This window comes from Lepus europaeus, chromosome 3 (assembly GCF_033115175.1).
Source record: "Lepus europaeus isolate LE1 chromosome 3, mLepTim1.pri, whole genome shotgun sequence".
Classification (NCBI taxonomy): domain Eukaryota; kingdom Metazoa; phylum Chordata; class Mammalia; order Lagomorpha; family Leporidae; genus Lepus; species Lepus europaeus.
Window position 1 is genome coordinate 60,308,136 of NC_084829.1, and position 24,787 is coordinate 60,332,922.

General features: G+C 36.3%; 1 protein-coding gene across 1 annotated transcript; it reads right to left on the bottom strand.

Moving 5' to 3' along the window:
• Window positions 1-13,911: 13,911 nt before the first annotated feature.
• On the bottom strand, window positions 13,912-16,390 carry LOC133755998 (GTP:AMP phosphotransferase AK3, mitochondrial-like). The gene has a single exon (XM_062186316.1). It carries the CDS (start codon window positions 16,293-16,295, stop codon window positions 15,546-15,548), a length of 750 nt encoding a protein of 249 aa, XP_062042300.1. The 5' UTR covers window positions 16,296-16,390; the 3' UTR covers window positions 13,912-15,545.
• Window positions 16,391-24,787: the final 8,397 nt, after the last annotated feature.

Below are 24,787 nucleotides of genomic sequence, written 5' to 3' on the forward strand. Positions count from 1 at the left end.
AGAGTGAACCAGTGGATGGAACACCTCTCTGTGTGTCTCTCCCTCTCTCTGTAACTCTGTCTTTCAAATAAATAAAATCTTAAAAAAAGAAAAGAATGTGTTTTTCATGTTGTAGCTGAAAATATTTGGCAAATCAAAGATATTAAATCTTTTCCCTATTGATTTATGTGAGAAATGGTTTAATTCTGGGTTTTACATTTAGAACTAGATACATTTTCAGTAATTTTTAAATGTGGTATATAAATTAATAGTCAATTTCTCATTTTTTCCCAAATGTTCAATCAGGTAAATATATTTATCCTTTCAAGCATTTAATATTTCCTTATAGTTAAAACAACCAAAATAATATTACCTACTTTTTATTATGTATATAGAGTACATTAACATAATCTATGGTCATGTTCATGTGCAAGAAAATCCAAAAACTTCTTACTCCTACCTAGCTGTAATTTAATACCCATCAGTCAATCTTTCCTGGTCAGTTCCTCTCCACCATCCTTCCCAGCCTCTACTATCCACCATTATATTTTAAACTTCTCTGAAATCACCTGTTTTAGATTCCACACGGGTGAGATCATGTGATATTTGCCTTTCTGTGCTTGACTTAAAATAATGACCTTCAGTTTTATCAATATTGCTGCAAATTAAAAGATTTTATTCTTCTAAATGGCAAAGTAACATTTGATTGTGTAAATCTACCACATTTGTTTACCTTTTATTCAATGGATGGATATAAAGTTGGTTCCTTGTGTTGTTTGCTCAATAAACATGGTAGTGCAAACGTCTCTGTGACAGATGTATTCCATTTCCTTTGGATATATATCCAGGAATATGATTACTGGATAGCTATATATTTAATTTTTTTGAGGAACCACCATACTGCCAGTATTAATTTACCTTCCCACCAAGAGTGTTCAAGTGTTTCATATTCTACACATCCTCTCTGAGACTTGCTATGTTTTATCTCTTTTATAATAGTCAATTTCATTGGAATGAGGTGATATTGTGGTTTTGATTTGCATTGCCCTGATTGTTACTAATGTTCAGCATTTTTTCAAGTACCTGTTGGCCATTTATATATCTTACTTTTAGAAGACATGTTTGTTTTTGTTTTTTTTTCTATGAGTTCTTTGAGTTCCTTATATATTGTGGATACTAACCACTTGTCAGATGTACAGCTTGCAAATATCTTCTCCCAAGCTGTAGGCTTTCTATTCACTATGTTGATTTATTTTTTAAGCTCTTTAATTTGATTTCACATGTTTTTCAGCTCTGATCCAAAAAACCTTGCTGGTTTCAATGTCCAGTAATTTTTTCTACATTTTTTCCTAATAGTTTCAAAATTTGGAATCTCACATTTAAGTCATAATTCCATTTTGAGTTGACTTTTGTTCATGGTGAGAGGTAGGATTAAGTTTAATTCTTCTGCATGTGAATATCCATTTTTTTCCAGGACCATTTAATGAAAAATTTTCCATTTTCCCAATGCACATGCAAATCACTTTTGTCAAAGATTAATCAGTGGCAGATAAGTGAATTTATTTCTAGTGTCTCTCGTCTGTCTATAGAATTGTTTTAATGTTGATACCATGCTGTTTTAATCACCACAGTTGTATACTATATTTTAAAGTAAAGTAACACAATACCTCCAAGCTTCGTTCTTTTTGTTCAAGATCAGTTTGGCTATTTGAGGTCTTTTTTTTTTTTTTTTTTTGATAGGCAGAGTTAGTGAGAGAGAGAGATAGACAAAGAGAAAGGTCTTCCTTCTGTTAGCTCACTCCCCAAATAGCCGCCACGGCCAGTGTGCTGCACTGATCTGAAGCCAGGAGCCAGGTGCTTCCTCCTGGTCTCCCATGCGGGTGCAGGGCCCAAGGACCTGGGCCATCTCCACTGCCCTCTCGGGCCACAGCAGAGAGCTGGACTGGAAGAGGAGCAACTGGGACAGAATCCAGCACCCCAACTGGGTCTAGAACCTAGGTTACTGGCGCCACAGGCAGAGAATTAGCCAAGTGAGCCATGGCACCGACCAAGGTCTCTTGTGACCCAAAATTTTAGTAGTGCTTTTTCTCGTTCTGTGGAAAATTTAATTGAAATTTTAATAGGAATTTAATTGAATCTGTAGATTGCTTTGGATATTATGCACATTTTAATAATATTGCCACTCTCAATCCATGAACATAGAATGTTTCTCCATTTCTCTTTGATTTCTTCAATTTTTTTTAATCAATTACTGACAGTTTCCATGCTACAGATCTTTTGCATCTTTGGTCAAATTTATTCAAATTATATATATGCACAAATGTATATACACATGAAAACAATTTATATAAAAATATAACAATGGTACTGATTTTACACATTGGCTTTGTATCTGGAGACTTTGCTGTATTTATTAGCACTAAAAGCTTTTTGGTGAAGTTTTTGGGGTTTTCAATATATGCTATCATGTCATCTGCAAAAAGCTCAATTTAACACCCTCTCTTGCAATTTGGATGCACTTTATTTCTTTCTCTGTCCTAGTTACTCTAGCTATGTCTTCCCATAGTATATTGAATAAAAGAGATTAAAGTAAGCATCATTATCTTCTTATAGATATTAGAAAGAAAGCTATCAGCTGTTGACTTGTTATATATGGTCTTTATTATTTTAGAGTACATTTCTTCTATACTTAATTTGTCCAGAGTCTTTATCATTAATCAATGTTGAATTTTATCATATCCTTTTTGGCATATATTGATACATCATTCTATTGATGACTTATATCATATTTATTGAATTGTGTGTAAACAGCCATACTTGCATTTCTGGGATAAATTTCACTTGATCATGGTGAATGATCTTTTTAATGTTCTGCTGGATTTGATTTACTAGTATTCAACTGAGAGTTATCATCAAGGATACTGACCTGTAGCATTCTTTTTTTATTGTGTCCTTGTCTTTTCTTAACAAAGCAATGCTGGTCACATAGATTAAATTAGTAAAAGTTCATTGTTGTTCCATTTTTTAAAAATAATTTAAGAAGGATTGGTGTTAATTGTCCTTTAAATCTTTGGTAGAACTTAGCAATGAGACTATCTGGTCCTGGGCTTTTTTTTTTTTTTTTTTGCTAATTTAATCTCATTATTCATTATTGATCTGAGTAGGTGGTCTGTTTCCCTATGCTTAAATGTTGGTAAGATGTATTTATCCAAGAGTTTGTCCACTTCCTCCAGTGGACATTTTGTCCATTTATTGTCATTTATTTGTTCATACTAGTCTCCTACAACACTTTGTATTTCAGTGGTGTAGTTGCAATTTTGACATGTTCATCTTAGATTCCTTGTTGTTGTTTTCAATTTAATTTATTTATCTGAAATGCAGAGCTACAGAGAGAGGGAGAGAGAGAAGGAAAGAGAAAGAGAACTTCCATATTCTGGCTCACTCCCCAGATGGCCACAACAGCCAGGGATGAGCCAAGTTGGAGCCAGAAGACAGGAGCTTCTTCCAGGTCTCCCACATAGGTGCAGGAATCAAGTATTTGGACCATCTTCCACTGCTTTCTCAAGTGCATTAGCAGGGAACTGGATTGGAAGCAGAGCAGCCAGGATTCAAGCCAGCACCACATGTGATGCCAGCATCGCATGTGGTTCAACTTGCTGTGCCACAGGGCCAGCCTAGACTGTTTATTTTTGAATCTTGTTTTTTTTTTCTTGATTAATCAAGTTAGAGATTTATATTTAAAAAAAATTAACTTTTCAAACAACCAGATCTTCATTCATTGACATACATACATTGATGCACATTTCATACACAATGAAATACTATTCAGCATTTTCATTTGCCATAACATGAATAGAACTGGAGGTCATATTAAGAGAAATGTCAGGCAAAGAAAGACAAGTACTGCATGATCTAACTTACATTAGTAATCCAAATAGGATGATCGTTTATAAGTTAAGAAAACCAGAGGCTAGAGATAGTAGGAGAGAATGAGAGAATGGGAGAGATTGATTAATGAGTACTAGTTATATTTAAATAGGAGTAAAAAGTTGTATGTTCTATTGCATGCTAAGATGAGTGGAGTTGATGATAATTTACTGTAAATTTATCCTAAGAAAACTAGAAGCAACTGTTTAGAATATTTTTACAATAAAGAAATGCCAAATGTCTTCATAGACAGATGTGTTTATCCAGATTGGATATTACACAATGTATACATATATCAAAACATCACATGGTACCCCATAAATATATACATAATGAATTAGTTATGTTGCAGGACACAATAACAAAAGCATAATTGCTGTTCCATTTTAAAAACATTTTATTTATTTATTTGAAAAGTGGAGTGAGTATAGAGGAGAGGAGAGGGAAGGAGAGGAGAGGGGAGGGGAGGGGAGGGAAAGGAAGGGGAGAGGAGAGGGAAGGGAAGGTAGGAAAAGAAAGGGAGGGGAAAAGAGAAGAGGAGGGAGAGAGATCTTTCATTTCCTGTGTCACTCCCCAAATGGCCCACCACAGCCAAGCCTGGGCCACGCTGATGCTAGGAGCCTAGAACTCAATCTAGGTGGGCGGCAGGGCATAAGTGTTTGGGCCATCCTCTCCTGCTATCACAGGCACATTAACAAGGAGTTAGACTGGAAATGGAGCAACTGGGACTCCCAACTGGTGCTCAGATATGGAATGCCAGCTTTGCAAGTGGTGTTAACCTGATGTGCTACAACCCTAGCCCCTATGACTGCTTTCTTCTCACCTACTTTCACTGCCTAGCATAGCGCTTTTTTTTTTTTTTTTTACATGAAGGCACAGATTGTCCACATATCCTGAAATTTTTGTCTCCTACTAAAAACATTAGAATTAAAAAAAAAACCCTATAATTTTTGTTTACAAAACATCACTTTAAGGGCATGAAAAGTCCAAGTGGATAGCTCTTTGGCAAAAGACGCAATGAGTCCAAAAATAAAAAGAAGTGTGGAAAGAGGTCCATGTTACAGGCTTGAGTTATTAAATTTCAGAAGAAGTCTGACTTTTGTTAGTATACCCAGAAGGTATCAGAATTGGTGATGACTTCACATTAATCAAACTCATGCAAAAATAACCCATAAAACAGATTACAAAAGTGTTAATTCAAATTAAATAGAACTTCCAAAGGTCAAAATGTTCTTGTCAGTTGGTCAGTACATTCTAAACACAGTAATAAAGTCTTTATGGGAGGCAGACATCATCAGAAAATACTTGATGAACAAGGGCATTTAGGAAGATAGTCATAATGGTTAGCATTATCAGGCTATAATGACCTGAGGCAGCCATCAGAGATCATGTCCTTCTCCTTACACAATACTGAAATTACTCTTGAGCATTCTTGCTTTTTTGCTATTCTTTTTTTGTAATCATACTGAACATCCACCCTCACTTAACATATTTTTACTTATCTCTTCAAATGCTAAAACATGGATTATGTTTTCCTTGTGTATAGATTGTGTTTTAGTAATGCATCTGAAGTTTCTTTTAAGCAATCTAACTATATTTAAGCAATGTCTTTCTCAATTTGATATAATTTAGGTTAGTATTTTCCCATAGCTTTGAATTGTATCTTAGTATGGGGTTGTTAGTTATTTTTTATTTGTTTGTTTGCTTTGCAGGTAGCTGATTTTATGTATTACTGGCTTATGTAGGATTATCTTTAATTACAATGAAAATATGATAGAGCTTGCCATGAAACAATGTGTGTGTGTACGTGTGTACATAGTATATGCTTTTTAAAAATAAATTAAGTGGTTTAAAATGTAAAAAATATAAACATGGAACATTAGCCCAACAGTCTGTGTACTGAAGCATGTTTTTCAATAACTATAATCTCTGTAGGTTTCTTGGTAAACATAGTTTAGAAGTGACATGTATATCACAATTTCAAATACTTATACTAAACATTTTGGTAGTATGCAGAACCAGCAAGTTTTATGCAAAAGAAAACCAAAATATTATCATAGTTAGGTATTTCGATGTTTATGTTTAAAGTTTTAACTTTCTAACATTAGCCCATAAAAAAATGGCAGGATGAGTTTTACTGCCTGCCTTTTAAAATTATTTATATATAAAAAATCAGTTCTGTTAGCAAGACACATTTCTTTAGTTGTAAAACCACAACTTAACAAATCTTGAGGTTGGATGAAAAGTATTTATAGGATTAACCACTTTTCAAATATAAATTTCTAATAAGCAATAACTATTTTTTGTGAACCCATTATGAATGATAGCTGGCTGGAGTATGCAAAAATATATAATTTTAATTACACTAACATATTTTTAATTGTAACTATTAATTATATTTATTATCACTATAATAATTATTACCCAAGGAGCTATTAAAATTATTTTCCTAGCATTTATTTATTTCCTTGAAAGGTAGAATCATAGAGAGAGAGATTTTTATCTACTAGTTCACTCCTCAAATGGTTGCAGCAGCCATAGCTGGGCCGTGCTGAAGCTAGGAGCCAGGAAATCCATTCTGGTCTCCCACGTGGTTGACAAGGGTTTAAGCATTTGGGTCAATCTTCCACTGCCTTCCCAGGAGCATTAACAGGGAGCTGGGTGGGAAACAAAGTAGTCAAGACTCACACTAGTGCTCCAATATGGATGAGAGTGTATCAGCTTAACCTCTGGCACCACCAGGTTCATTCCCTTACTAAAATTTAAAATTTACATTTCTTCTTTTTTTCAATCCTACTTTTAAAAATATGTCCTTCTGAAATAAAAGGATCAGTGTCTTGGAAGATATGTACAATGAATTTTGCTGTATATATGAATTATTATTTTAAAATCAGTAACTCAAAATTTATACAGTGTATCAGTGATATACAACATCATGGAACTATTTCAAAAGCATGACCTAGTGTGTAATTAGTGGCCTGACAAAATATATAAAACACAATTTATTATCTAATGATTCTAGTTTTTAAAGCAAGGGGAGATGTCAATAAATATGCACAAATATATGTAAATGTATAACATGTTTCATGGTTTGTATGAAATATTGTATATATTAAATTGTTATAATTATTGTTTAATAGGTGGGATGGAAAGGGAAAGTGAGAGGGAGTTGTTAATGTAGATGTGAAGCTATGTATAGAACAATTGGTCACACAACAGGCACATATTAGCTTTATTAAGATAGAAAGAGTATAGAAAGAGTAAAAGATTAATGTCAGGTATTGTGTCTTTTTCATTTTACTTTCATTCTGAGACTTTCTTATGTGTTACCACTGTTATGATAGCTCAAAGCCATTGCTAAACTTCTTTACTGATCATCCTGAAGCCACTCCCACAGACACACAGTTCTGTAAGCTGTGTTGTTTTATCGCCTTTAAGGTAGAGGTTGCTTCTCTATTCTACACTAGCTTTCTTCACTTATTTTCATATACTTATGGGTCGAGGGAAAGACAGGAATGAATATTTGGCATGTTCATTTGGGGAGTATGTATTATTAGTAATATACAAAAAGCTGGACTTGCAATTTGAAATCCTCAAAAAGACACTCACTCTAGTCCTGATGAAAGATTTGTTAATTGAAGTGTGTCCCTTTCATATTCCTATGTTGAAACTCTAACTCCAATATGCATATAACCTTTAGAGAGGAAATTAAGGTTAAAGGATGCCGTGGAAGGGGAGCTATTCTGATAGAAATTTTTTCTGTCTACATAAGAAAAGAGACACTGGATTCCTCTGAGAACACAGTGAGAATTTCTGTTAAGGCACCCAGTGAGTGGTACTCTGTTACAGCAGCCCAGGCTGACTAATACAAGACAGAAATGGCTTCTTGACACATAGCCTAAGCTAAATAACGGATCAAAGAATCCATTACACTACAGAGAAATAAAACAGGGTCTCAAATAGATGTAAAATTAGAAATTATCATTACATGAGATCAGAGACACCACCTGTTTTCCAGAGGGTCTGTAGGCTCCATAAATGGGGCCAGTTAAGGACAATATCACCACACAATATACTTCCCAGCTTCACAAAGAATTCTATAAATACAGAAGTCAGGCATAAGACTTCATATTCAAAAGTAATGTGCATATAAACTACATCTAATCATAACTTAGGATTTTCCAAAACTAATAACCAATTGCCCAAATCTCCAAAAACCAAAAAGGTATTTCACAAATAAACACAAATTTGATGCTTATCGCCCAGTTAGCATCAGACTCCACAAATTTAAGGGCTCATTCACAAAGAGTGCCCTCTATCAGACGCCACGTCAAGTGTTGAATACCCAGGGTATACATACCTCTGTCTGACTTTATTGCAGTAAATATGGGGTTCCCACAAACTCTACTTCAGTTTCAATAATTTGCTTAACCACAGAAATGGCACTTTAATTGCCATTATCAGTTTTTAATAAAATGTAAAACTCAGGAAAGGCCAGATGGACAAGATGGAGAAAGTCAGGAGGCCACGCCCTTTAGATGTGACAACCTCCCAGTGCAGAAGTATGCTCAACAACTCCGGAGCTCTCAACCTCCTCACTTCAGGCTTTTATTGAGATTTTATAATATAGGCACAATTGAATAAACCAATGGCAATTGGTGGTTGACATAATTTGAGCTCTTCTCCCCTTCCCTAGTCTGAAGGGTGGGAATGAAAGTGCCAACTCTCTGAAAATGCTGGTCTTTCTGGAACTGAAGCTTGTCTTAGGGCCCCAGTCTTCAGTATGCTCCTTAGCATACAAGAGACTTGTTATTCTAGAGATTTCAAGGAATTTATAAGTTGTATGCCATAAACCAGGGATAAGTACCAAACATTTATTAGGTATATTATATAATATAGTCATCATAAGATGTAATGTGCCCTTTTGCAAAGCTTAATATGTTTCTGCTGCATCTATATGTATGAGATAATTGGATATGTGACTAAGTTGTGGCTCATATTCTATACTTAAAAATGGCTGGCTAGGGGCCAGTGCTGTAGCGCAGTAGGTTAATCCTCTGCCTGCAGTGCCAGCATCCCATATGGCGCCGGTTCTGGTCCTGGCTGCTCCTCTTCTGTTCCAGCTCTCTGCTGTGGCCTGGGAAGGCAGTGGAGGATGGCCCAAGTCCTTGGGCCCTGCACCCGCATGGGAGACCAGGAGGAAGCACCTGGCTCCTGGCTTCAGATCGGCATAGCTCCGGCCATTGCGGCCATTTGGGGAGCGAACCAACGGAAGGAAGACCTTTCTCTGTCTCTCCCTCTCACTGTCTGTGACTCTACCTCTAGAAAGAATAAAATCTTAAAAAAAAAAATGGCTGGTTAGCAGAAAGCAGGTGTCAGCTGGCAAACTGAGACACTGCAATTCACCGCATAGCTTCCACGTCATAGTCATTCACAAGCAGAGAGACAAATGTTGTTTTTTAAAAAATATTTATCTAGATTTATAATTTTCAACATTTTCCATATTTACTTATATATAAATATTATATACATATTCATAAAATTTTGCTTAAAAACAAGGATATTATATAATGTGATATTGATGACAAGGATCATCAAGAGAGAAAGTAAGGGTTTATCACTATGTAGAGGGTACATTCAATGATGACAAGAAGTTACGTAGTGGGATAGCTGGATCACATGGTAGCTCTATTTTTAGTTTTTGTGGACTCTCTGTACTGTTTCCCACAGTGGTTGTACTAGTTTGCATTCCCAGCAAGTGTATTAGGATTCCTTGATTCTGCTGCTGTGATCTATCATGTTTATTGATTTACATATTTCAAACCACCCCTGTATCCCTTAGATTAATCCTACAAGGTCAGGGTGATTGATATTTTTGAGGTGTTGTTGGGTTCCATTTGATAGTATTTCATTTTTGAGAATTTTTTCATTTATATTCATCAGGGATATTGGTCTATGGTTCTCTTTATTGTTGTATTCTTTTTCTGATTTTAGAATTAAAATCACGCAGGCCTCATAGAATGACTTTGTAAGAGTTCCCCCTTTCCATTGTTTGGAATAGTTCTAGGGGATTGGTCAGTTCTTCTTAAAGCTTCAGAATTAATCACTGATGCCATCCAGGAGAAATCTCCCTTTGGCTAATGTTAATGCATTATCCCTACACTTGTGCACAGAAAATAGTCCTCTGATAACTTCCCCCAAAGGATTTAAAAACATTTTGTTAGATAATCGTGTACTGGAGAAAGGGGAGTAGTTTGTATTTATGGAAGTCTATTATATATGGTACCAAAATTGATATTAATAACAGGAAACTAACAATGTCAACATGATTCTTTAACTAGAAAAAGGGCTCTTGTGAAAATATACATGTATTCCAGAAGAATGTACTCTTAACAATTCAGAGGAAGGCACCATCTGTGAAGATACTGATCTGGGAATGCCAAGACATTCCTGCTCAAGAAAGAAGAAATTGCTTCAATTTGCAACCCCTACAAGTAAGGAGCTGTAGTTTAGGAGCTTCTTGGAATATTGGTGACAGCATATAATGTATTTGAAAATAAATCTCAAGAGTCAGACGACAGACTCCTGAAACTCTGAAGCAAGACCTTACCTTCTTAGGGAGAAAGTCAATTTTCATCTGCAGAGCATTTCCTGAAACATCGCCGTCCTGGGACCAACCTCCCAACACAAGAACCTTTCAATGGACAGACAACACCCCAACCATAGAACTCCCCTTTACCCTAGTTCTCCAAACATTTCTGTGAATTCTCTGAGCTACGCAATACTCTTAGAAAAAAAATCATTCTGTCTTTATGCTATTTTCTACGTTTACAACAAGAACCTCCAATAATGTAATAATAAAATCCAGTCAACCAAAACATGAATATTAATAAAAAATTCAATTTTTTGAATCTAGGCTCCAAGTAAGCAATTCCTCAAGTTTCAAATTCATTAATTTTTCAGTTAAAGTCAAATTAAGTTTTTATATATTTATCAACTGAATTAAAATATACATTAATATACATATTATAAATGTGACAGTATTCACATAAAACAACTTCTATGTGTATTACTCTCTGGTTTTATATATTTATTTATCCTTGAAAAGGTGCCTGAAAGTGTATTATCCTCCCTTTAATGATTATTTTGGAGTATAGGGTTTTGGTTGATTGGACAAAAATTTTGTACTTTTCTACATTTCTTGAATATTAGATAATACATTTATAATTTGTATGGTTAAACTTTATTATTCTAAGAAGATAGGAGGTAAAATTTATGGGTCTTAATACAAATAATATTTACAGGTTATCTCTTCCTGTGAATGGGGCACACGTTAGCTCAGAAAAAAGATCTGAGGTTGCATAGCATCCTTGTCATGAAAACACATAGAACTAAATTCCAGACTTATTTCAGATCCTGAGTGTTTGTTCTTAAAGTGCTGGTTGCAATTATTGACTTTGATTTTGTTGTCAAGAAAATGAAGTAATCAGGCTAAGAAATCTCTTAGTTATTACATTTATGAAATTCTATGACAACAATTCAGAACAGTTACGTAGACAAAAAAAAGTCCTTAGGACTCTACAAGCCGTGAGAGCCAAGTGGAGGAAGAACCAAAGGCAAGGCTGAAACGCAAAAGAACTATGAGAGAAAGATCCAAGTGAACTGTTGGCTTGTGTACACATGATGACCACAGGAGCAGAAGTAAGAAGTGTTGGAGTCTGGGACGCTGGTACAAGTTGATGGACTGCCTGATATTATCAACAGCTTGTCTCTTCATGGATCTGAAACTTCCATCGCGGTTGGATTGCTGAAACATCAGAGATCCATTTTGCTGACACCAAAAAAGTCCCCAATGGTCCTTTTCCCTGGGCCTGTAACATTCTGAACTAATTCCATTCTCAGTTATGGCTGAGAGAGTTACATGTGTACAATAAATACCTATTTAGCTGTTTTAGCCTAAAGAAAAATAAAAAAACCTGTTTACATAAACATATCTCCTAAATATAGTTCCTATAAGCATCCAATAAAAGCACCTTTAATCCAATGACATATGATTTTTTTGATGTCTTGCCTGAGAAGTTTTAGGAAGAATTCACATATTTTTCTGTGCATGCAGTGCTGTATATGACCATTAGGCTATTTTGATAACTCCCAATTTAAATCAGCATTTAATCAAAGGGAAAAAAGGGAAAAAAGAATTTCCTACTATTTCTTTTCCTAGTTCTTTTAGAGTTTTATAAAAATAGTCTTTAATTTACAAAAAAAGGAAAAGATATAAAGGTAATATAGTACTTAATATGCCAGCACATCTTTAATCACCTTGCATATATTCATTCATTGCGTAGTGTTAATCTTATCATTACCTTTCTACGTAGAGAGAAATTTCTCAAGGTCATGTAGCTGTTAAGTGATGGACCACGATTTTAAATTCAGGCAGCTGAACTCCTGAATCTTTTCTTACCCATTCTGCAGCACACCTCTAAGTTAATAGTTACTATATAGTTGGCTTCGGATGATCAGTAGTGGGAATTCATTGTGTTAGACACTAGAGATTAAATAGTAATGCATAATTCCCAACTTCTCCCTCAATAACAAAGCACATTGCTTATTTCCTCTTAGGAAGATTTTATTTCACTACAGTAAAATAAACCTTTGAAATGTTAATATTTTGTTCTCTTTGAATTTGCTATCACTTCATCAACCTTTGCCAGGTTCCTCAGCAATACATATACCCTACTCCAATCAACTTAATTTTATTTGCCTCCATTATATATAAATTTTACTTACAACAAATACTACCATTACATATTTGAAGGCCTTAGCTTTTTCCAGATCAGTCTACCATTTCCTACAAACTTAAAGATAACTTAATGATCAATATATTCCGTGCATGCTCTGTTTAGGAGTGGGATTGTTTGCGCAGACTATGATTAGATTTTCAGTTGGCCGCATGTCTTATTAAAATGTCCTTAACTCCATTCAGGTGCAAGGATGTATGTGCTAGTTTTTAAAAGGTTGTGTTGGGAAGATTGAGGGGGGGAATTTAATGATCCACCCACAAGTTCCTCCATTTTTGTCAGTTTATGTTATTAATGTTAACTTAATTGACAAAACATAGATAAAACACAAAATACAGTTGTATACATTGATGTGTTTTTATGTATGCATGCAGTGTGGAATGGTTAATTCAAGCTGATAAACATAACCATCATCTAACTTACTATTTTTTGGTTGAAATATTTGAAATTTACTCTATTAACTCTTTTGAAATATTTAATACTTTATTATTAACTATTCAAGTCTTAAAATACTTTATTCCACTTTATTTACTACCACTGACTATTAATATTAAATTTAACTATTAATTCAACAAAAGTTTATTAAGTGACTACTCCTCTATAAATTTTAAATTATGGAGCCAAATTTGATTAACTGTTATGAACTTTGAGTTCTCTAAATTAAAGATCACACATATACATATGCATTTTAAAAGACCGAGGCTTTTATCTTTAAACATCAGTGTAACCATAAAGTGCTGATTAAATTCGAATGAGTGGTAGCTACCCAAGATTCACATTTGCCCTTAAGAATTCATAGAGATTTAAGACTGTGGATTTTTTTTAAAAGATTTAACTATTTTATTTGAAAGTCAGAGTTACAGAGTGAGAGAGAGAGAGGGAGAAAGAGAGAGAGAGAGAGAGAGATCCTCCATATGTTGGCTCACTCCCCAAATGGATGTATTGGCCAGACTTGGGCCAGTGGAAGCCAGGAGCCAGGAGCCTCCCCTAAGTCTTCCACATGGGTGGAGGGGCCCAAGCACTTGGGCCATCTTCTACTGCGTCCCCAGGCCATAGCAGAGAGCTGGATTAGAAGTGGAGCAGCCAGGACTCCAACTGGCAAACATATGGGGTGCCAGCACTGCAGGCGGTGGCTTTACCCACTATGCCACAGTGCCGGAACTTCCAATTTTTTATTTTTATTTTTATTTTTTTTTTTACTGTTTTAAGAACATTTATTAAAACACAGCCACACCAAGGATATCAGAGCAGTGGAAAGGAAGGTGGGGTGAAATAAGCTAAGCTGTGTGAAAGGTCCAAAGTAAGAGCCACAGTGCTGATATTTCATTTATTCTAATAGAAAATAATGTATGCCTGATAACCTAGTGATATTCATAAACATAATAGTTAACAATATTTTTAGAAAGCACATAATTGTAACATTCAAATAAAGCATTATAGAAAGTATTATAAAGGATGATATTTGTTATAATCTTTTTTAAAAGCCTTGGTCCTTTTGGAAAAATCAACAGTGAATTTTAAAAAAAATCATAAGAAAAGTAAGATTCCCCCCCCTCCCCCAAATGTAAGAACCACTTGCGGACATTTACATTTTAAATGTGTAGAATACAGTGGACCAGATTTGCAAAGGCAGTTAATGCCAGTTTGTACTAAGGCTTGTTTCATTTCATTTAGCACCAAGTCAAATACAGAGTATCCCATGGAAGATATGATTGGGTTTTCCGCCACTTTTCGTATTATCCATTTCTCTTCCCAGACCACAGTCCACACATGTGCATCCTTGTTGCCCCAGTGAGGAGCCTAAAATGATTAAGATTTCACAGTGGCTGCTCAGATGACATCAGCAGAGATTTTTTTTCCACTCTTAAAATATGGTGGCTGTGAATGCCAGGAGATTTCTTCAATCAGGAATACTCAGTTATTTTCCTGGTCCTTTTTAACATAACATTTAATTCGTTTTATGGCTGTGCCTGCTTACTAATTATGAAGGCTACTTGGGTCAAGAGAACATACCCCAAGCATGTCTAACCTATTTCCAGAGGATAAAGTACCCCTACTTTATGTAGTAACATGGGTTTCTTCTTTTTTTTTACTGTAACTTGTTACTTATCAAGGCAGATCACACATTTGGTCAAAAAGAGAAAGGACATAGATTTCTTTAACAAATTTCTTAACCTGAGTAATAGTTGAAAATGTAAAACTTTATTACATTTTCCATTGAAAACTGGTTCAACTTTGGTGCTTATCCAAGAACTGATAATGTCAAATTTCTGACATAAATCATGCCTCAAGACATATATTTTCAGAAGAAAGCGTCATTATTAAAGTACTATCTTCCCTTATGCTGACAGATATTTATGGCAAACTGGAAATTCTGAGTAAACGGAAGGTACCCTTACCAACAACATAGATACAGCACATTTGGCTAACTTGTAAGTTTCTTAGTGTAAAGGCATCAGTGAATTTGCATCTTGTAGCAGATCTGTAGTTCCAGTTGCTTTTTTTTCTATAATTTAATAGAATGTCTCACAAAACCATGTCCCACGGTGCCAGAAATGACTAAACTTTTCCAGAAAACGAAAATCTTATCAAATACTTGTCTTTATCAAACAAAATGATTGCTATCAATGACTTTCACATTTTTGCTTTCCCCAGGTTTTCAAAAGATTAGCCATCCTGCTGTTCTTGAATAACCTATCAAAGATAACTGGATAAAACATATTAGAGGGTCATAAAAGATGAATATTTTCTATTTGATCATTTGGCACATCCTTAGTAGTATCCCAAAAAAAATAGTAGACATAAGACACAATTTCCAAAGAATTCACACGTGCTGGAGCCCTAGGCAGAGGGGTTTCTGGAGGTGAGCACAAGCAGCTCCTGCTCTCTTCCTGGTGATGTGCGTTTCTCCTCATGGAGTGACGGAGTCCTTCTGGTGTGTTTCTGGAATCTTTGTTGGAAAGCATATACGCTGGGCCAGATCTTATTGGTTTCTGTTCCAGAGAACGTTTCCAACACCCCTTTTTTCCGGTAATATTCCAGGACCGGCTCCGTTTGAGCCTCGTATGCCTTCAGTCTCTTGATGACCGTCTCTGGCTTGTCGTCCTCACGCTGAATGAGAGGCTCTCCGGTCAGGTCATCGATGCCCACAGTTTTGGGAGGGTTGAACTCAATGTTGTAGACACGGCCACTGGCTGGGTGAATCCAGCGAGCAGTAAGGCGTTGCTTAATGACCTCAAAGGGTACGTTCAGGTTAATCACGGTGTCTATCTGATAAGTTCTGTCCAGAGCTTCTGCCTGTGGGAGTGTCCTTGGAAAACCATCCAACAGCCAGCTGTGCTCAGTGAGATTTTTCAGCTCATGAAGGGCCAGCCGAGTCATGACATCATCTGGAATGAGCTTCCCTTGATCAATGAAAGTCTTGGCTAACACACCAATTTCTGTGCCTCGCAGCATGTTCTGTCGCAGCAGGTCCCCGCTGGAGAGGTGCTTCAGCTCGAAATGCTTGATGATACGCGAAGACACGGTGCCCTTGCCCGAGCCCGGAGCTCCCATGATCACCGCGCGCAACAGCCGAGCGGACGCCCCCATGGCCACAGACCGACCCCAGCCGCGCCGGCACCGGAGCTTCGGCCTGGCCTGCGCGCTCGCCGGCTCGGCGGCCCCGGGCCCGCTGGCAGCGAGGCGAGCAGGCGGCGGCGGCGCCCAGGCGCTCCCGGAAGTCCCAATTTTTTAAATATCACTTTATTCTGGTAGAGAAACTTTAGTTGAATGATTGTCAAAAAACCTGAACACAGTGAGTTAAATGCAGATAAGTACTTTAGGGAACTACAGTTTCTCTCATTGAACAGGAAAAGTCCATCTTAAGACAATAACAATAATATCCATTAGTCTTTACATGAGTGATAATTGGAATTTATATTTATACACTTAAAATGAGTACTAGATGGATTTTGATAAATACCTAAAACAGAATTTATCTTTTTTTAATTTTGTACTCATAGCTACAGCAGTTTCTTGATAATTTTAAATTCAATTCCTCATATTAAAAGAAATATTTTAGTAATTTTTCCGTGATATTTCAGCTTCCAAAAATGAAGATTATTGGGGTGAATAGGAAAAATTAATGAAGACAGAATTTACTTATTTTCTTTTTTTTAAAGATTTATTTATTTACTTGAAAGTCAGAGTTACACAGAGAGAGAAGGAGAGGCAGAGAGAGAGAGAGAGAGAGAGAGAGAGGTCTTCCATCTGCTGTTTCACTACCCAAATGGCCGCAACGGCTGGAGATGCGCTGATCCGAAGTCAGGAGCCAGGAGCTTCTTCCAGGTCTCTCACGTGGGTGCAGGGGGCCCATGGGCTTGGGCCATCTTCTACTGCTTTACCAGGCCAGAGAGCTAGATTGGAAGTAGAGCAGCTGTGACTCGAACCGGCACCCATATGGGATGCTGGCACTGAAGGCAGTGACTTTACCCACTACGCCACAGCACCCGTCCCAGAATTTAGTTATTTTCAAAAGTCCATTTGTATGTTCACTATTTGAATTCCTGAATGTGTTTCTTCCTTCATATAAACAATACCATAAATGATGGATTGTTTCTCAGGCTAGCACTCAAATTTTATGGGATGTTGTGCTCATTGTCATTCTCTCCTGAAATCTCTCCAAGATGATTTTAAAGTGACAGACACAATGAAGGAAGAGTCACTACAATAACATTTTGCAAGACAGAAAATATATGTGGTGTGATCATTAACAGATAAAACAAAATCTATGGCTATGGTAAAGGAAACTCAGGGAGAGTCTAAATTGCAGCATGAAAATTCAAAAACATGAGGATAGTGGGGAATCAGGTGTTTTGGTAAATCAGTATTGTATTCAAATGACTGCTGTTATGTTTATCGCTACTTATTTTATACCCAAATTGCCCAATTTGGGTCAGTTTCAGTCCCTTCAAGCTGATCATAACTTTCAGATATACCTCTATCATTTTTAGTGCTTTCTTAATTTCTGACATATGAAATTTTCATCTTTCATCTGCTGTAGCATTGAAATAAGCCATTTCTCCAATAGCTGCTGGTTCAAATAGAATTCAAAAACCAAGATCTACATGCTAAGTGAGCTCATTATTGATAGGGTGTTATTGCTCCGTGATGCTGTTGGTGAACAGAGTTAATGTACATATGTATGTAAGTATGTGTATATATGTGTGTGTGTATGTGTGTATCACACATACAGACACATATTGCATCTGTGTTTCTATATTTATACAGTTGAAAAGCATTAATTCATACCAGTTTCTCAAATTCCAAGGGTCTGACTGATTCGACAAGTTACACACTTAAATTCAAACAGTTGATTATTTACACAAAGAAAAGCTAGCAAATAAAAATGTGGTATCACCTCACAGTCCTTGACTCACATAGCAAACAATGACACAAATAAAAGGAACAAGAGGATGACAATGTTATGTTTTATCCTATTGCCGAGAACCAAATCTAGAATACAGCTAAGTGGTTTTATACCCTGTGGTTCCATTCTGAAGGAGTCAAGACAGAAAATTAATGACCAGAGAAGTGCAAGAGACAAAGCTAAAAAGAACTGAGAAATGGTGTCCAACAAAGTGTGGAGAAATGTGAAAAACAGGGGAAAGTATTTAAGATGAGGGAGGGGACAAACCAGGTAGCAGTGAGAAAGAGCTTTAGTCCCAAAATATCAGAGGATTAAGTCAGGATTTAAGTCGAGAGTTTATCACATAGATGAGTCATATATCCATGGATTTGCCTTATGCAGGCAACATTTTAAACCTCACAAGTTCCAAGTCTCCTGCTATATTGGGATCTTGCTTGAAAAGTCCTTAAATGGGTATCTACTTATTCCCCAAACTCACCTTTTTCCAGACCACCCTATGTGTGTCTTCATACATTATCTTTTAACCATATTTAAATATTCATCAATTCCTAAACATGATAGGCTCTCATGATAATGGGCATGGGCACACACTGCTTTCTTCATTTGAGGAGATCTTGCACAAGTCCACTGCCTCTCCTTCACTAAACTAAATTCTGCTTTGTTTCAGGTTTTGGTTTAGAATTATATTTGTGGAGGACACTTAGGATATATCCATTTCCCACTTGAGGAGACAGTGGAGGCGCCTACTATATTACGTTTGCTCTCAATCAATAATTAAACACACTTGAGTCCTTTCTGTCTGGGTCCCAGCTTTGGGCTTCCCTCTTTGTGTCTGTGGAGTCCAGTTTGAATGGGAATCCTGCCATATTTGCTTAGTGAAAACACCCCACCCTTAGTATTTGACCACTGTCAATGCCTTAGCATCCTGTCCAAGAATTCTTTTGAATTTGTTTAGCAGAAATCCTCCTTACCCCTGATGTTTCTCTTAGTATATTTTGAGCCACTATAAGTGGATATTAAAGTTTCTGAAGTTTTAAAATATCAGTCTGTCACCTGTAGTTCCTTCCACATTCCAAAACTTATTTGTGGACTTTCTCTCATAGGATCCTGACTTGGTTTTCACTAAGCCTGGAAATGTGCTATAAATTATTAAGTGGGTGCTAGAATAGAATGTATTTCTCTAAGCCAGTATCCAGCAGCCCATGAGCTCGAGCCACTCTTTCTTCTAACTCTACACTCATATGCCCTGGTGACATAGGTGTGTTCAGTCCACTTTCCTAATGGGGGATATTAACTTCCCTTCTGAACCCCAGTTGTTTGGACTGGGTTTGGGTACTTCACCTTGATCTTGCCAACCATTTCCTCAACTTAATTCCCCAACCCCAAAATGAGGTAACTATTTCTCTATAAATGCTTGGATATTTTAATTTGAAGGTCTGGTTAGATAATAATAAGCTCCACTGATCTGATCCCCTTATTAGCCCACTGGTAAAGAGCCAACATCATAGATGCTAAAGCATTATAGTCAATGGAAACTGATCTACAAAGTCTCTCCAATATTAACTCTAACTCTCAAACAGATAAATTATTTTTCTGTGTAGCTACCATTATTCATAATTATTTTCTTTTATTTATTTATTTATTTATTTATTTATTTATTTATTTTTGACAGGCAGAGTGGACAGTGAGAGAGATAGACAGAGAGAAAGGTCTTCCTTTTCCATTGGTTCACCCTTCAATGGCCACTGCGGCTGGCGCACTGCAGCCGGCACACTGCGCCGATCCAAAGCCAGGAACCAGGTGCTTCCTCCTGGTCTCCCATGTGGGTGCAGGGCCCAAGGACTTGGGCCATCCTCCACTGCACTCCTGAGCCACAGCAGAGAGCTGGACTGGAAGAGGGGCAACCGGGACAGAATCCGGCGCCCGGACAGGGACTAGAACCCGATGTGCCGGTGCCGCAGGCAGAGGATTAGCCTATTGAGCCGCGGCGCCGGCCCATAATTATTTTCTTCACTGGAATAAACTTAGAGTACAAGTTCTTAAAGTATACTGCTACCTTTTGTATGTGTCAGCCAATACTAGAAAACATGTTAAGTTATCTGTAGAGACAGAGACCTTCTAAATAATAAAGCCACACAGATTTCTGAGAGCAACTTCCTAATATGAGGTGGAATGAGTTACTCTTGGACAGAACCAGCCAATGTCTGGCCTCTTTCCAGAGAATAAAATGAGAAGCAGAATTATATCTCAGAGTCCTTTGAAATAACAAATAGTTATTGCCTTTTGTTGCACAGGCTTCAATCACAATCAATTGGTACATCCTTAGCTAGGTATCCTTGGGATTTTATTTATTTCTTGTGTTTTTCAAACAGGTCTGTCTGTCTCTTTTCATCACTTAGTTAAAAATATCTGAATTGCCTTTGAACATGAACATTTACCCAAGAAAGCTTCCACATTTAGTGGGCCCAGCAAAAACATTTGGACAAATATATTATGTAGATAAAATGATTGGATAATGAATCACATTGCCAGCATGTACTTAAATTTAAAATCCTTAGATCTTAGTCAATAGAAAAACACATATATATTATCACTAGAACCTATGTGGAAGGTGATGATTCATAAGGAAATTTTTTCTTAGTATATAAAATGTTAACATTTTACAAATCTATGTTTTCTATTGCTACACAAAAAAATTGTTCCAAATCACAGTGGCTTAAAAAAATAAGATGTATCATCTCACAATTTTGGGAACCAGCATTAGGGTACAGCTCAGCTGAGCCCTCAGAATCAGTCTCGTTGAGGTACCAACAGTTGCCACCCAGTATATAAAATTCCACACTGGAAAGAAGGAGGATCCACTCCCAAGCCCATTCACAGGGCTGTCGGCAGGGGTCAGGTTTCCACTGGCCCTTAGCCAGAGACCTTAGACCCTTGTCACTGAGCTTCTCCATAGGGCTACTCACAAACTACAGCTTCTCTCCCCTAGAGTGAGAGTTGAGATACAGAGACAGAAACAGAACCAGACTGACAAAGAGAGATGGCGAGAAAGCTATAGACTTTGCAACCTAGTATTGGAAGTCATAACTCATCATTGTTGTCAGATTCTCATTGTTAGATACCTGCCAAAAGAGCCAGCCCACACCTGGGGCTGGTAATGATCTAATACAAGAAGCAGGGATCAAGGGGAGTCATTTTGGTGGCCATGTGGCTATTTTGTAATTTATCTTATACTTTTACTTCATGAATTCACTGAATTAATAGTTTCTTTAAGAACTGACCATGTGCCTGGCTTTGCTGGTGCTGAGGATATAGAAGTGAGCAGTCAGATGTGGCCTTTTCGAAAAGGAATATCTAGAAAGGAGACAGGTCAACAAAATGGTCAAATAGATTTTAAAAATAATTATACTTCAACAAGGATCGAATTTTCAAATATGTCCTCAGAAATATCTTCTCCCATTCCCTTTCTCCTCCTTTTTCTTCTCTTCTTCCTCTCTCTTCTTTTCCTTCTCTTCCCTTTCCTCCTCTACCTCTTCCTCCTCCTCCTTTCTCCCCCTCCTTCTGATAAGCCAGCTTATTTCCACCTTGAGGAATGTAAAGAAGGAGAATGAAAACATATCTCAACATTAAAACTCACCCTTGATTTCCTGTGGACTCAGGAGAAGAAGACAGACAGGGATGATGGGATTTCCAACACATATACTCATTCTTACCACTCTAATCTGAAACTGGAAAAGTGGTGAGAGAGAAAAATAAGAAAAAGGGGGAATATATTTAGAACAACTCTGGACTGGAGGAGTTTGTTTTCATATTCTGTAGCATTGATTAGGAAAATGTCAAGCTACTCTAGGGAGGCACTATGCCAAGTATGATGCCAATATAGGGCACAATGCTTCCCATTAGTATTCTTAGAATAATGTAGAAATGGCAATTTGAGAGCTAAGAAAGAGAAAACATAAATCAACCTTCAGTTTCACAAACAGTTACAGTTGGCTTGGTTGTCAAAGAAGATTTTAACTACATAGCGTCACCAGAAAGGTCTTAGAAAGACATTAGATCCCAGAAAACCTCATCAACCATCCAAGAGGCAATTATGTCAGAGATAATGATTAAGACCTGACTCTAAGACTTGTATTTGACTATCTGCTGGATGAGCAGAAGTCTGAAGTCCGAGAACAATTACTTCCAGGATATTGTGGAGAGGAGTCCACTGGACAGCTCAGAATCCAACAAATGCGTGAAATCATAAGAACTAGCCTGCTGAGACCACATCAGAGATTAGTGTGGGAAAGAGATCAGCCTGGGTTAAGGAAAAGTCTACCAGCTTATTTTTCTTTAAGCAATGCATACAGTAATTAATGCTTCTGCTCAGTGAGGACTACATTTGCAAAAGCTGTTAACATCAGGTAGATCTTCCAAGCTTTTGGAGTTACCAGCTAGCTGAGTAGTATTAAAATTTCAGAACAGATTAATAATCAGTACCTTTGATTCTGCAGAGATAATATAATAGATGCAGATGCAGTTAAGAGTATGCCAGGATCAGAGCAAAGAAAGATTTGGTAAGATAAAAAATAAGAAATGTATTGCAGGCAGAAAATTTATTTTTTTCTTTTGCTGTTTCTCAGATACATTGCCAGTAGAGAAAAAATATATATTTTATTTTATTTGTGTAACTATAAATTCAATTTCTATAATTTGCATTTAGGTTAAATCCATTCGGTTTTCACTTATTTTTCTACAAGAATTGACAGATGTCCTAATAAAATATGACAGATGGTTTATATACAAAGGAGCAGTATCAATTTCTGTGTACAGTTTTAAAAATTACACAAAACATCTGTAGACTAGTAATGAGTTTTGCTATATTTCCATTTTGTGTTCAACGTACATAATTAAATGTGCATTTTGTTAATGAAGTCTTCTGACATGGCCATTAAAATAAACTTTTTTGTTTTCAAACTGTTGCACTCATATTTGTTCATCTGACACTTTATTTACCTCATTTTCCAAAATATAATTAATCTATGCTGATCCACTTGACATACAAACTGCTTCTTTGGAAGCTGTCATCATCTAGCTGGTATTACCAACCTGCCATTGAAAAGCTGCCTTTCTTTACCTTTCTGGTTGAAAGCAATAGCATTGTAACTTTTTATCATGTATGACATGATGTTTTCACATTATGGAATGATTAAATCTAGTTAATTAACAAATGCATTACCTCCTATAATTATCATTTTTATAGTGAGAGCACATAATACCCATTATTTTTATGTTTTTAAGAATACCACACATAATGATAAGCTATAATCATTTTGCTTTACAATAGATCCCTTAAAATTTATTCTTTCTATATAAATGTAATCATATAAATCTTTTTAAAATTTTTTTATTTATACAAGGTCAACAAATTACATGTATTTCATATACACAGATTTTGGAGCATAATGATATTTCCCACTCTAATCTCTCTCCCACCCATACTCTCACCCTCCCTACTCCTTCCTTTCTCATTCTTTCTTTTAATTTGAATGTCATTGTGTGTCATCATGTAAATTGTGAGCGTCATCTCTCCATCCTTCTGGCTTGCCTAACTGCCAAACCTCTGGTAATCAACATTCTATTCTCCACTTCTGTCAGCATTTTTTAGAGTATGCATTTGAGTGAGATCACGTGGTCTCAAAAGGAGATGTACAAATTACAAACAGGTATATGAAAAAATGTTCATTATCACTAATCAGAAGAAATTAAGTTAAAAATCACAATCAGATATCTGCCACATCTATTAGAAAAGCTATTATCAAAAATACAAATGATAACAAATGGTGAGAATGAATAGAATTGTGAACACATAAATTGTAAAAACAGTATGGAAGCTTATTCTGTATGTTCTGGAGTAAGAAATAGGTGGGCATTTGGAAGGTTCTACTCATATTTTGCAAGGGATACATTCAGTAATTAATGCCTCTGCTCAATGAGCCACTATATTTGCAAAAGCTTTTAACATCGACTAGATCTGACAGTATGGACCATATGATCCAATAATCTCACTGCTGGATATATATCCAAAGAAACTGAAATCATTATATTGAAGATGTACCTGCACATCCTTGTTTATATGTTTCTGCATATTTTTCATAATAGCCAAAAATGGAATCCCTCTAAGAACCCATGAATGGATGAGCAGATAAAGAAAATGAAATATTATCCAGCCTTAAAAAAGAATATTCTGTCATTTACAATAAGGATGAAATTTGAAATTAGGGGTTATTATATTAAGTGATATAAACCAATAGAGTTATTGTACAATCACTCTTGTATGCTGAATATAAGGAGTGATTGATATTAGAGAAGTAGTCAGCAGAGTGACTAGCAGGGGCTGAAAGGGTATTGGAGAGATTGAGGTGACCTCGTCCAAAGGATACAAATTTCCACTATGAGAAATAAATAAGTTCAAGAGGTCTAGTGTACAACAAGGTAGCTGTAGTTTCAAACAACATATTATATACTTCAAAATTGCTAAGAGGGTAGATTTCAAACGTCCTCAATAGAAAAAGTAATTACAAAAAGATATTCATACATTATTTCATTTGATTTAACCACTTTAAAACTTATTCATATATCAAAACTTCATGTTGTACACCTTCAATAAATAAAATTTTGTGTGTTATTC

Coding starts and splice junctions, on each gene's coding strand:
- LOC133755998 (XM_062186316.1), bottom strand. CDS start 16,295: ATGGGGGCGTCCGCTCGGCTGTTGCGCGCGGTGATCATGGGAGCTCCG.